This window comes from Ipomoea nil, unplaced genomic scaffold (genome assembly GCF_001879475.1).
Source record: "Ipomoea nil cultivar Tokyo-kokei standard unplaced genomic scaffold, Asagao_1.1 scaffold1043, whole genome shotgun sequence".
NCBI lineage: Eukaryota > Viridiplantae > Streptophyta > Magnoliopsida > Solanales > Convolvulaceae > Ipomoea > Ipomoea nil.
Genome location: NW_017617471.1, coordinates 699,583 through 713,425, shown reverse-complemented (window position 1 = coordinate 713,425; position 13,843 = coordinate 699,583). Strand labels below are relative to the sequence as shown.

The 13,843-nt window shown below is 37.0% G+C and overlaps 1 protein-coding gene across 1 annotated transcript; it reads right to left on the bottom strand.

The window, feature by feature from the left end:
* Positions 1 to 2,900: 2,900 nt before the first annotated feature.
* LOC109181619 (protein ROS1-like) lies at positions 2,901 to 11,947 on the bottom strand. The gene is made up of 20 exons (XM_019331473.1): positions 11,846 to 11,947; positions 10,734 to 11,339; positions 8,559 to 10,316; positions 8,091 to 8,477; positions 7,895 to 7,985; positions 6,666 to 7,806; positions 6,505 to 6,584; positions 6,320 to 6,404; positions 6,153 to 6,244; positions 6,011 to 6,079; positions 5,894 to 5,930; positions 5,726 to 5,808; positions 5,177 to 5,641; positions 5,023 to 5,059; positions 4,886 to 4,943; positions 4,466 to 4,605; positions 4,290 to 4,355; positions 4,075 to 4,189; positions 3,954 to 3,992; positions 2,901 to 3,260 (listed from the first exon to the last, which is right to left on the bottom strand). The coding sequence occupies exons 2-20, from the start codon at positions 11,200 to 11,202 to the stop codon at positions 3,142 to 3,144; spliced, it is 5,331 nt and encodes a 1,776-aa protein (XP_019187018.1). The 5' UTR covers positions 11,203 to 11,339; positions 11,846 to 11,947; the 3' UTR covers positions 2,901 to 3,141.
* Positions 11,948 to 13,843: the final 1,896 nt, after the last annotated feature.

Below are 13,843 nucleotides of genomic sequence, written 5' to 3'. Positions count from 1 at the left end.
ATTGTCATGTGCTTACCACTACGTTGTTCGGCTCTCACAGTTAAAACTCAACAATTTTTTTTTTTTTTTTAAATATCAAATACTCATATGTGTGTGTGAGAGAGAAAGAGAGGGAGACATCACTCACAAATAAAATCATGTTGTAAACACGGACATCGACATATAAAGAGAACAAAAGAATGAGAGAGAAGGTGGTGGACAACCAGTCCAGGACTATCTCTCACATAGCGGGCACGCGTTACACGTTATCACTAGGACATAGCGTGAGTTTCATGCTATTTTAATATTGACTTCGACTACTTAGAATCGTCTCGGCTAAATTAATCTCACACTTTACATCATTAGCTACCACTCACTACACACAAAATCTCTCTCTAATGACAATGTGTAACCCTTCTTTATTATAATTTCTTCATCGATCTTCACCGCCAAGTAATTGAGCATCTACTATGAAGGAGCTATTAGATCTAATCGTCTATGGAACTCGCTTATCAAATCGATCAACATGACCAGAATGCAAGTACTCGCAAATTTTTTTGTAAGGATTTTTTCTTTCGATCTATGTGATTGTTGATATGTACATATCATTTACAGTGCAATAAATCATGTACATATATAATTATCATATCGATCTACTTTGCTCATCCAACTACACATATATGTGCATTGCTATATACTTATTTATACATTATATATATAATATAGGGTTTAGTCTAACTTTTATGATTTATAGCAATTCAAGTTGTTTGTATTTGTAATGAAAATTGATATGTGATTATTTTGATTTAGAAATATCTGATTGATATGATGTAATTGATGGTGACTACTCTAGTTGTGGTCGTATACTCCGTATAATGATGTGGATTGTCTATTTGTATATGCATATTGTATATGATATTTTAAAATAAGGGGAGAGTAAAATATTATATTTTATTTATGTTATTATTGTTAATTGACCTAGTTTTGTGATCAAGGCTGTCATTGTGGTGTTGAATGATACACAAATATAAATAAATAAATCAGCACTTTCACAATTAGTTAGAACTTTTTTTGTATAGTGATTAGTATTTAATCATAACAATTAGTATAATTGGCTCGAATCACATTAAAAGTATGTAGTAAGCAGACATTTTAATTACATACACAAACTTGTTTGAACCTACTAATAGTCTATTTTGTGAAATTACTTCATATCATGAAATAATAATTCGCTTATCAAGCGAAGCAGCAATGTTGTCATAATTACAATGTAACTCAACATTGGAAATTAGCTAATAAATAAAGTTTGTTTATTTATTTAATATTCTGGTGGTGGTGTTACTTACGTGTTTTGTTTATAGTTTATTATTTAAAATTCATTTAGTTATAACTAATTGTATTAAATATGTTAATGTTTTACTTATTTTTAAAAAATATGGTATTTTCAAGGTTTTATCTTGAAAAATGTTAAACTTTATTCTTATATAATGATTCACAAACAAAAAAAAAAAAGTAATAAAATTACGTGAGTTGTGATTCTTCTCAAGAAGATAGGTAGGCACTTTAGATTTCATAAAAATAAATGCAAACTCAACATTTTATTATTATTGTTGTTTTAAGTATAAAAAGCAAAATATAATTATATTAAAAAAGAATATTTGAATTTGAAATTTGAGAAAAAAAAATGTTATAAACCGGAGTTCAAACAAGAAACCGAGCCGAACCGCTACTGTAGCCGTTAAGGCATATGTTCCTGTATTTTCCCGGACCGGGTCTATGTCCTCCAGCTCATCACGGCTCGCGCATATTACCACCTATCTGTAACTAAAAAAAAAAGGAGGGAACTCGAAAACGGGTTGGCGGCAAAAAGTTCCAGCTGAGCAGATTTCATACACCATCACTCTCTTTCATTCAAGCAGAGAAAAGAGCAGATTTTCAGCAAGCTCATCAAAGGCTCACCATAATCGACCAGAGAGAGCACGAGTACATATGCAACAGTTGCGCATCTATTATGCGATCTATTGAAGGTACTCTCATGTTAACTTGGATCTTCGTTAGCTGTAATTATTGTTTTTTGTGAATATTGATGGTGTCTGGGATCTTCGTTTATTGTAAATTTTGTTTGTGTGAATAATGCTGTTAGATTTTCTGCAGAAAAACTTCTCAAAGGCTCACTGTAATCAATCAGAGACAGCATGAGTATATACGCAACAGTCGCGCATCCATTATTCAATCTATTGAAGGTACTCTGATGTTGACTTGGATTTTCGTTTACTGTAAATCTTGTTTCCGTGAATATTGCTTTTAGATTTACATTAAAGTTTAATTCAAACTAGGGAACCTGTGCATTGTTCTTCTTGAGACACGATATCATATGATTTCAAGGGCTCTTCATTCTTCTAGCAGGTTTAAACTGACATCAGATTTACAAGGCAAGATCTAGTTGTGCAGGTTTTCATTTCTTAAATTTTCATGTTCCAATGCTCTGGTTCCTTTGCCATCCATTTGCTAGAACTTATGTGCTGTTTTATTTGCCATCTATTTACTAGAATTTATGTGTTGTTTTCTTTGCCATCTATTCGCTAGAACTTATGTGCTTTTAAAATAGATAGTTATGAAATGCATTGCCATGATGATCAAAATCTTCTAGCCTAAAATGCTTATTCCTCTCAACTTGGGCAGATTCAGTACTGCATTCCTCTCATTGGGAAGATTTAGTACTGCATACATATCCGTTTGTTTGCATAAATTAATCTCAGCATCAATAAGATGCATTCAGAACCCGGATAGAGCATTTGTCAGTTGTGGTTTGAATAAATTTCATTTTATTGTTTTAGGTTTCGTATATGTGTAACCAGACTTTGCTGACAAATATTCTAGCCTAAAAAGAAAATGATGGAAAGAATCATAAAGCAACTGGATTTGAAATAATGGAAGTAAATGATAAATCAGACTGAAACTTTTGGTTTTTCTCGCTAAAAGACATCAGTGACCATAGTTTTGAGCAATGAATGGCTATTCTTCATCACTCTACACATTTTGAAATATATTTACATCTAAATGCCTATTTCTGATAAGTAGCATGTCTTTAAATAACATGCCACTCTCTGTTCTGAACTGCTATGATATGAATGTCAGAGGCTATGTTCAGCAGGTTAGTGCCTAGCTTTCATCCGTCTTTTTTTTATTCTTGGTCAATCTGCTGGCTGGAAAGTGCAACCTGGCCATTAGTGGTCGAGGAGCTCGCTTCTTCCGATCAAATCCTCTAACACAAACGTACCCTGGAAAAAATATCACCATTAACTTCCGAGTGGAGTGAAAAACTAGAGAGGGCTGATTTGTCCGTTACAAGATAAATTATGGTTTCCTATATTTTCAGATGTCATGGCATAAGTATTGTCATACAAGAAAACATGGAGAGGGGTCTTGACTATTTGGTTCTATGCTGGAGCAGTCTTTGTGCACTATTTAATGACTAGAAATATATACAAGAGCATGAGATTTTGAATAAAAGAAATATACGAAGTAAAGAACACAAGAAGATAGCAGGCAAAATAGGAATAAGGAACAATAGTGCTATGTTACTCTACAGTCTACTCTGTTTCCTATATTTTCAGATTCTTAATACTACTAGGGTGTTTAATAAATTGGCTAATTGATACTATGTTTAATGATTAAAATAGGTCTGAGAATGTAATGCTTTCATTTATAATTGCAAGTAATAAACACATGGAAGATGAATGAATGTGAACTCATTGCCCATCTATTGAATTTCACTCTTCTTTATATATGCTCTCCTTTTGTAAGGAGATTAGTGTGAGAAAGACTAGTTTATGGCTGAAATTGTCTTTTTTCATGGTTAAATCTGGAGAGCTCTCACTAAATATATGTCCTGTAGTTTTACTTGTTTAAATGCATGGGATGTAAATAAGATCATTTAGACTACTAGAAACGTGTGATTGTCATTCACATACCTCTCCAGAAGCAGTGTTGGATATCTTCTGTTGATAGGCCTATGAACAGAGAAAATCATGTCAGTAAATTCTCAGAACTTTCCTAATAACTACAGTAATGTGAGTTTATTAGCCATTTTACCTTTGAATATTGTTGGTATTGAGGTTCCAAAGAAAACAGTTTTTCGGTGCAAATCCCACAACCAATCCCTTGGAACATCAATTGGGTTTAGGCTGGATTCATGATCGGCAAAGACCTATTGAATGTTTATGTTTTGAGAACCTCATCATTTTCAGAAGAAAAGGATACTTTGATATGCATGGTAGGCTTATGTGAGCTTATAAGAGATACTTTACCTCATTGACCTGAAAGTATGTGCCATTTAGGGGAAAGCTTCCTCTCATTGCTGTTCGACAGGGTATCTGTTAACACAATCTTATTAGATGGTTGGTCCAAAGGAGGTTGTTTCATTTGCCTTTTGGCCATCGATTCATGATTATTGTAGTGGTAGTGTTTCTATGCTCATTCTTACCAGAAGTGTCCCTCGAACAGTTTGGGATTGTGCTTCTCGTATGCTATTGCATGCAAAACACGTTTCCTCCTGACATAGTTTGCCAGATTCTTGGGAATCACATCTCATTTCTGGAGGCTGAACAGAGTTTGCAGTTTCACCTGATATGAACATTACACATAACTTATTGCAAGGAAATAAACACGAGGGGAAAGAGTAAAAACCACAATAATTCAGAGCTGGCCCACAATGCTTTTAAACTGGCCTCATTATCCAAGGTATGGGCCAGGGAACATACTTGCTATGCTTAGTTAAAAGTAAAATATGCTCAGCTATTTCAAACAAAATTATTTCCTTATAATTACAGGAGATGACTGTTGCATTTGAATCTATCACTAGATTCTTGTTCTATGATATCTCACAATAGGTGTGTTTCCTTACCAGGTGTCCATATGGCCAGAAGGTAAGAGCATGGATCATCTGGATCTCTTTTCTCCAACTGCAAGATAAGAAAATGTAATTATTGAAAGAGTTCAGTTCTGATAACTACTCAACATTGCAAATGTCAAGTTACTCACCCCTTCTAGAAGAGGATGATTATCTGGAAGCTCATAGCTGTAGAATAGAGAAACAAATGAAGTAAGCATTTCTAATTGTTTTGTGTCTAAGAGGGCAGGTTTGCTTAGATATTAAATTGTCATGCTATCATAGGTATTATAAGCATATACTTACACATGATGCTCAGTTCTGAGCCGGCTAATATTTTTGAGTTTAGGCATGGGAATGGAAGCAGCTTCGGGAGTTAATGCTACCAATGCCTTTGACATTTCAACCTGATCAAGCTCCATATTGTTTTTCACAAACATCTTTACATTTTGAGCCAACTGAATCAGATTGAGATTAATTGTAGGAATTTCATTAGGATCGTCACTGTAGGCATCCTCAATGTCAGCTTCTGATGGTATTTGCTCTGGCCCAGGTGAGGCAGGCACTTCAATAATAGGCTCGGGTGTTGCTGGCTCTTCAATGATGGGTTGAGAGTTGTTGACACCATACTGTGCTACTGATTGTTCATTGCTTTGAGGTAAGAGTAGCTGCAGTGGATTGATAGTGTCCACCGTGTTTTGTTCAGCTGGTTTGTTCTCAAATGCAGGCACAATGCTTTTGTCCTCTGGTGCAGGAAGTGCAAGCCTTGCACTACAAGAGCCATATTCATTAGTTTCACTCCATGAAAATAGAGAATATTTTAGTGTAAGCAAGCAAGAATTATAAAAGACAAACCTCGCAAAAGCACTTGCAAAATGTCTGCATTCTCCTCTCATTGGACATGCATTGCAATTTGGTTTGCTCTTTGTACAAAACACCTGCGAAGTGGCAATAAATTAGTGTTAGCTTTGTACTGAATTAAAACAGTTCAGAATTAAGAGATATCTAATGGCAGTGGCAGACCTTTCCAAATGTTATCATATGGTAATGCAGCTCATATCTGCAATTAGATAGAATCATTAATGAGCCGTTGCCATTGTGTGATTCAAGAACAAATTAATTATAGGCAGTTATGCTTACAGTGTTCCTTGATCAAGCTTGCAGAGTCGTGGCCAAAGATACTTTTGGATGGATTCCAGAACTGGATACCTGCATAAATACATCAACATCAGTTTTTCATTGCACAATCAATGAGAAATTTCGCAGCAGTAAAAGCACTTACAGCTCTAGAAGGTGCAGTTGTAGTGACTCAGGTAATGGCTGCAGAGGCACCCACCCAAGCCTTACAGCTATTCGTCCAACATTTGTGTCAACCTTATTACAAGACATAAGTCAGGTAAATTTCTCATTTGTAATAATTTGCATTGTGTAATTGACGCTGAATCTTACTGGGAAAGCCAGATGGTGGAGCGTCAAAAGCCGGACACACTCTACACTCTTCAGACCCAACCCCCTGAAGCTCAATAGATATTCTCTGAAATCATATACACGCAACAATGTTTGTAAGGTAATAACAGATGGATAATATTTTCTGGACTGAATATCAGTAATGTTGGAAAATATTGCATTCTTACTTTGCTTTGTCTGGTGGAACATCTCTTAGCCATTCTAAATCAGTGCTACCGTGTTCTTTGACAAGCCGATTTAGGAAATCCTGCAACATTTTTATTATCCTTCTCAATTGTTTCTTGTTAATGTGAAGGAGAAGTATTGAACTTTGCATTAGTGAATATACCTGTATCCTCTCTGCTAGCATGTTGTTCATTCCCCTCTCTTTGATGGTGTCAGCAATCTCATTGACATCTGCACATCTTACTGCTTCCCAGTCCAATGAATCCATTGTGTTCATTGTTCTTTCTCTTTTCTTACCGCTGGCCAAAGCCTGCTGTCTTAAATGGTCCCAATTCACTGCATTCTGTTTCTCTGTCCCAGATCTCCCCTCTTTTTCTTTAGAGGGATTGCTGCGTCTTTTATCAACTGTATCAAGATGTTTATTATTCTGACCATCTGAATTTGACAGTGAATCAACAACAGTACTGGCTCTCCCTGTGATATCCTGGATATCCAATGAAGTTGGGCACTCTTGATCTAGCAGCAAATTGCAGTTGCTTTCTTCAGTATGAATCTGGGAATCAGAATTGACCATTGGAATTTCACCAGCTATGATCTTTTGATTAGTTGCTTGGTTTGGTGATTCTGTTGATGATTCACTTTGTTCAAGGCCATAATGTTCTCCAATAACAGGAAGTTTGTCATCTTCCTTGTTCTTTTGGAATTCCGCAGAACAATCCCTCTGTTGGTTTGGCATGTCCATATTAGCCGAGCTGTTTTCCTGATTGTAAACTCCATGTAGCATGGAGGTTCCTGCCATCTGTAATAGTTGAATGAAAGAAGTGCTGCAAAGACTGGTGGATTCAGTAATATCAACAGTTTGCGTATGTGAAAAGTTCACAGAATTTTGTGAAGAAACTCCAGAATTCTGAGAGGACAGCACATTATCTGGTTCTGTTTGGCCACTGTGGAAACTTGCCTCTTCCTCGTTGATCCATTTTGCTGGCCTATCTAATGTTAATCCATAATGCACATCTTCTGGATCCTTTTCAGAAGAATCTACATCTTTGGCTTTAAAATTTTCGGTGGACTTAATGCAATTGGAGGTACCTTCAGTCAACTCACTATTCACAACTTCATCTTTGCAACCCATCTCCCCAGGAGTTGGTTGATTCAAAGAGTTTTCATGCCATGCAATTGTGTCATCGGGATCCATTATGCAAACTTCTGGTTCTTCAATAGTTATATTTGTTCTCTCTTCATGTAATTGTTCGCTAACCTTTGATTTGAGTGGAAATCGTGCAACCATTGACATGAAAGCAGAACTGCAAGAATGGCTTGGATTTTAGCAGCTGCCTAGGATTAAACTCAGAAAATAAAATTTACAAGAGTTTAAATTCATAAGTTGCTGACCTGGAGAGGTGATCTGACACATTTTGAGTTAGAAAAACTCCAACTACAGAATCTACAACAGATCCCTTCCATGGAGAGAAGCGCCTATCACCTGTTTGAAGAAGAAAAAGAGGGAGTGTCCAAACCATTTTCTCTACAGAATTCAAAGTTGCTTAAATTAGATGGCCAGTAGGGATGTTGAAACTCGAATGATTACCTTGGACAAGACGCATGCGGGCAATAAACGAATCTGCTCTTCCGCGGAACACTTTCCGCTCTTCTTCCCACCATTTTGTCTTCTCCTCATCTGTTCCATCTATGCCTTGACTGTTTATATTTTGCAGCAAGAGTTTCCATACTCTAGTTGTCTCATCATCAAGATCGACTTTTGGCCGTGGTTTCCTTTTTCTTACCCCAGTAAAAGGTGCAATAGTTCCATCTCTTTGATAAAGAACAAGGGCAGTTTCCCTTTGGAACTTCACATTTCTGGTACTGAGTGTGTACTGACCTTGATTATCAGCATCATTTATATTAAGATAGGTGAACCGCTCCACAATTTCGTCAATTGGAGAAAAGCCCCTCCACGGTAAAGCTGGCAGAGAACCTGAATCAGATGTTACATGAAAAAAGTGAGCCAAATGCAGTTAAGTTCTTTCTCTAAAACTCGAGATTGCATTTTACATACCAATTGGTGTTCTAATGTATTGTGTATTGGGAGCCACTGTACCATTCAGACTGTTTCTTTTTGAACGTTTTTTCGTTTTCATTTTCATTGTTGGGCGAGTGTCGGCAACAAGAGCTTCCATGCATGTATTGAGATGCCCTGTGTGTTGTTTTGCTGCTGCTTCTCTGGAGGATGAATAAGTTGGGAACTGTTTGCAAATCTCATGCAGGGATGCTAAGTCACGGACTCGAGTGAGACCCTTTGATCTCTTCCTTTTCAACACGTCAGTGTTCAATGGTTGAAGATACTTGGGAGACTGAAGTGCAGCATTTGTTTGGGCACCATGAACTTCAAATTGAGTTCCAGTTTTGAAGTTTTTACTACAAGATGTTGCAGGAATTTGCCCCTTCTCAGTCCTCTTTTTCTTATAAATTGTAGGAAAAGGCACTCCGATGAATCTGTCAAAGTCTGAAAGAATTGCTTCATATGCCTGCAAAGAGTTATAATGAATTCCACCGATACTTTTGTAGGGTTCTGCTTCGGCCAAGCATGAATGCTGTCTTTTTGAACCTCTTAATTGGGCTTCCTCAGTCAAGCACGCATTGCTGCTACAATTGGAGCTATTTTGGCTGCTTGATGCACATTGTGGTGCAGTCATTTCTGGAAGATAGTCCTCTTTGTCATGTGTTGCATCTGAAAAAATGATTTTACACTTCCCTTTTGTGCATTTAGTTTGATTTCCATCCATCAAAATCTTGCTGGGATTTGAAGGATCAGGAATTTGTGTTCCTGGCTGTGAAATGGACTTTCCTATCTCATGATTTATGAGGTCATAACTAATGTTCACTTCGGTGAGTTCTGCATCTTGTTCAAGTTGCACTGCTGGCATTGATTTAACCTGTTCGCAGATATTCTTCACATGCGAGTTATCAAAGTTTGAAGATGGCTCAGTGAAATTCTCATATTCTTCAAGGTCCACAAAGTCAAAATTTAAAAATCTCCTCGAGGATCTTCTGGGGCGGGAAGCTGTTTCTGGTTGAATAGTTTCACTGCTTCCTTCTTCAATGGGATCTTTTGTGGGCTTTTGACCTTGGTTACTTTGAGGATGCATTTTTGAGGTTTCTTTGGAACCAGGAGGTGTTGTCTCGGGATTTGTTACATTTGAATCCTCATCTCTGGGAGTGGCTACACCTCGGTTTCTTTTAGGACGTTTTCTATCCACTTTTGGGGTCTTACTGGAACCAGGAGACATCATCTCAGGATTTATTATGGGTGAACCCTCATCCAAAGGAGTGGCGGGAGGCTTGTCTACTCCTTTTCTTGGGGTATACTTCCTCTTTTCTGCCTTAATCTCCTCGGTGCCTGGAGTGTTCGGGGCTCTTGGTTTATTCGCCCTTTTAGCTTTGCCTTCAACAACCACCTTTGGCCTGTGCTTTTTTCTTCTTGGTTTCTGTTGAAGCGGTGTCTGATTTGCTTCAGCAACTAGTTCGCCTGTTTTGTCAGGCTTGTGGTTCTCCATCATTTCTGATAGCTCTCTCACCAGCACTGACTGCTCTTTGTTCCCTTGGAGGTCACTTTCTTCCACATTTTCCAGTACATCTTGTAGTATCGGTATCTCATTAATGTTTAGATTTAAATTTAAATTTAGCATGCTCTCTCTTCCCTTGTTCTGAACTGGGGTGATCGGTGCAAACTGGAACGAGTTGCTGCTTGAGGCTGCATCTCTCTCGGGTGGAGAATTCAGATTGAAAGAGATTCTCGAGCTAACAGAACTTCCATCTGCACATATATGCATTTTGCATTATATTAGTTTGACGAATATATTGCTGAAAGAAAATTAGAACATTAAACTTATTGAGTTTTCTACACCTCTAATCCTGACCAAATTATATAGTAGAAAAGGGAATAATAGGTGGTCCAAAAGCAATGCAAGTTAGAGTTTACTATTACAGCTCTATTTTGCAAATGTCATAACTTGTATTACTGTTTCTGTTTGATCAGTCTGGTGCTAACACTTTCACAAACTTTACAGGAAATTCTTATATCTTTACTGCCTACATTTATCAGATTAATTTGGGAGAACTCCATGTTGAGCATATAACTATTAATGTGCAATCCGACTATCAGCATAGGCTTTTAGTTGAGATGGAGCACATGCTTTAATTTGGTATCAGAATGTGTGTTAGAAACTGATACCTGCATTCTGTGAACTGAAGAGGGGATTGAATGGTGTATGTGCAGGGGCATCGTTTTCAACTGTGGCCGTGGCTCCTGCAGCATGCGCGAGTGCCAAGAGGTTCCCAAATGACACATTGTTCCAGTTGTCTGTATGATCAATAGAGAAGTTCTGCAAGTTCAGAGCTTCCCCTTGCATAGATTCATCAGTCACTAAATTTGTCAAATCACACATATCATCCCTGGTAAGAGCATCATTTCCCTGCAAGAACCCTCCTGGTTCTAATGGGTTCATTTGGCCTATGCAAAAATCTTGTGGAATTGTTTGCAAGCCTGACCAATTTGCTCTAATCTGCTCATTTTCCTGCACTGTTTCGCAGATCGGCTCCAATGCCAGCAAGCCAGGCTTTGCTGGGGTTGCTGGAACCCAACTGCTGCCTATCTGGAAATCTTTCAGTTCCGGAATCGAACTTCCAATCCCGGAATCCATTTCAGAAACGAGTAAAATCTGTTCCTTTCCCCTTTCCTTCCACTCTATGATTTCACAACTTCCCCTCAGATTGTTTGAAAACCTTCAAATTTGCAACCTCACAGAAACCCAGCTCAAAATTCAGTTCACCAGCTTCCCTGCACCAGAAAATCTTTCAGACACAACCCATAGAAAATGAAATGCTGCAACTTCCCAAAAAAAAAAAGTAATAAAATCAAAGTTCTGGAATTTATTTCAACCCATTTCTTCATCAAGACTTATTTTTGATTACACATCAAATGCTTTTCTTCACTCTTCAGCACCAGATCTCTCAAAAGAAAACCCCAACCAATCTTTCTACCCTCTTGAAGACAGTAACTGATGTCTAAAAACAATTTTAATTTAATAAAAAAAATTATAGCTTTAATCTGTTGATTTAATAAATATTAAAATTAGAATTAGATAGATGAGTGATAGATTGCAAAGGAACAGGAATAAATCTGTACGGAATCTTTCTTGATCTTTTATCAGAATGCCACTTTATTCTTCACATGTTTCACTGGATAAAATTTTAATTTTAATTTTTGTTCATTTTTAAAAACAAAGGAATTCACTGAATAATTATTGATTGAATCTAGCAACACCCCAGTCAATTTTTACCCACCTGAAAAATGAGCCATTACTGGAGATCTGGGAGCGGGCGGCCGAGAAGAAACTTAAGCTGGGACTCCATGAAAGAGCGAAAGTAGGAAGAAACAAACAGAAAGGTTTGTGCTTAGACTAGTAGAAAAAGCCTTTCATTACTTGTAACCATTTCTCCCGGTAAATTACCCAGGACTATTATTATATTATTATTATGGTTTTATGTTTTTATGTTTTTATGTCTGTTCTCAGTTCTCATGTTTTTTATAATTCAGAAATAACACATATATATACACTGAAGTACACAGGTATATACACCTGAAGTGAGAACGGTGGTTAGGGGCAGAGACGTAATTTCGCATCATTACAAGGCGGATGGCGTGTGAAGCGGCTGAAGAACTGCTGAACACGTGAGTGGACAATGATCTGCGGTTTCGACATCTGGCAAAGATAACATCTGAATTGTCAAATTTGGGTTTTTGTTGGAATCATGACTCCGTTAATTAGTGCGTTAACGTTTCGTTCTTTGTTTTGCAGTGATGCCTCTTGCATGGCGTCCAACCCACCCCGGTGCCGTCAATGACGCCGTTAGTGGTCCCCCCAGGTAGTACAATCATGCACGCTTTTCTAATTGTGGGGGAGGTTGGGAGTAGTAATTAATTTGCTGAAATCAGTGCTCTTATTTTATGAATCGGATAGGATTATGGTGGGGTTATAATAGTCCATTACTATCCTTTGCTGGCACAGAAGAAAAGGTCACCGGGCCTTTCGGTTGTACTATATGTAAAGTCATGATAGATTGATAGTTGATAGTTGGCGGGAAACTTTCATGGGTCGTTCATTCAAAAATCTGTTAAATAACTGTCATTTTAAATATAGTACGCCGGCTATTTTATCACCCATATAATTATATTTTTTTTTTCTTTTCTTTTCTTGCAATCTTAATTTTCTTAGTATAAATTCAATTTTTTTTAACTTTAGTAATAATAATAATAATAATTGACTTGCAAGAGTTGCAAAGAGATTCGTTTTCAACTTTTACTTTATATTATGTTATTTTCACATGATTTTTTATATATATATATTTAGTCTGATGAATTTGATAATAAAAATTTTTTAGATATATTTTTATATGAGCTTTTTATTTAAAAATATCTCAAATATCATTAACTGTTTTTGACGTAATAAAGAAGTGCAACTTTTGTCCTATGCAGAACCACAGTCCACACATGGGATTCGCACACGGTCTTTGCCCATTGGACAAGTAAACAAGTCTAGTTAGGCAAACGGTTAGTTATTTTATTGGTTATATAATAACGAGCTTTCTAAATTTATCGAATGTTCTGGTAAGTTCTTAGTATAACAACTGACATATCAACTTTTATTTTTGTGCAAATAAAATTAAAAATTGAGGTATTTGTAGCTGTCACATCATTGGAGACAACAGGAATTCTGTAAAAACTTTCCTCAGATCGAAATTTCACATCATGATTATCAAAACACGAGATTAACAAGTAATCTCGATTCTTAATCACAAAAAAAAAAAAAAAAAAACAATTATAGTTAACATCATATATATCGTGTTTTGCTAATGATGAAGGGAGGTTAAATTTTGGTGATCTTGAGTAAAGTTTAGCAGGATTCCCGTAGGGTCACATCGGAAAGCATATGTTTGACCGTTACTCCGGTAGTTGACCGTAAACAGTCTTTAACAGCGTTTCCTCTAATCCATCCCTTCGTTAATTCCAAGGTCTCGAGAATCTTATCTGCTTTTCACTTCCATTTCGATGGTAGTTCGTGCTTTGGGCCCAGTTAGTCTTTCAGTGATCGCGTACCTCGAGGCAGCACCAATTTTGCGTGCTACTTTTCTCTCGAACGCCACGTGTATACCCAAATCAAGGGTGGTGCCGTGCTGCTCATTTGTTGTCATCTCTTCTCTTTCTCTTTGCCGTTTTGCTAATTTGGATCTTCTGGGAGAAGGGTAAAAATGTAAAATGAATAATGGGAGGGCAGAATAGTA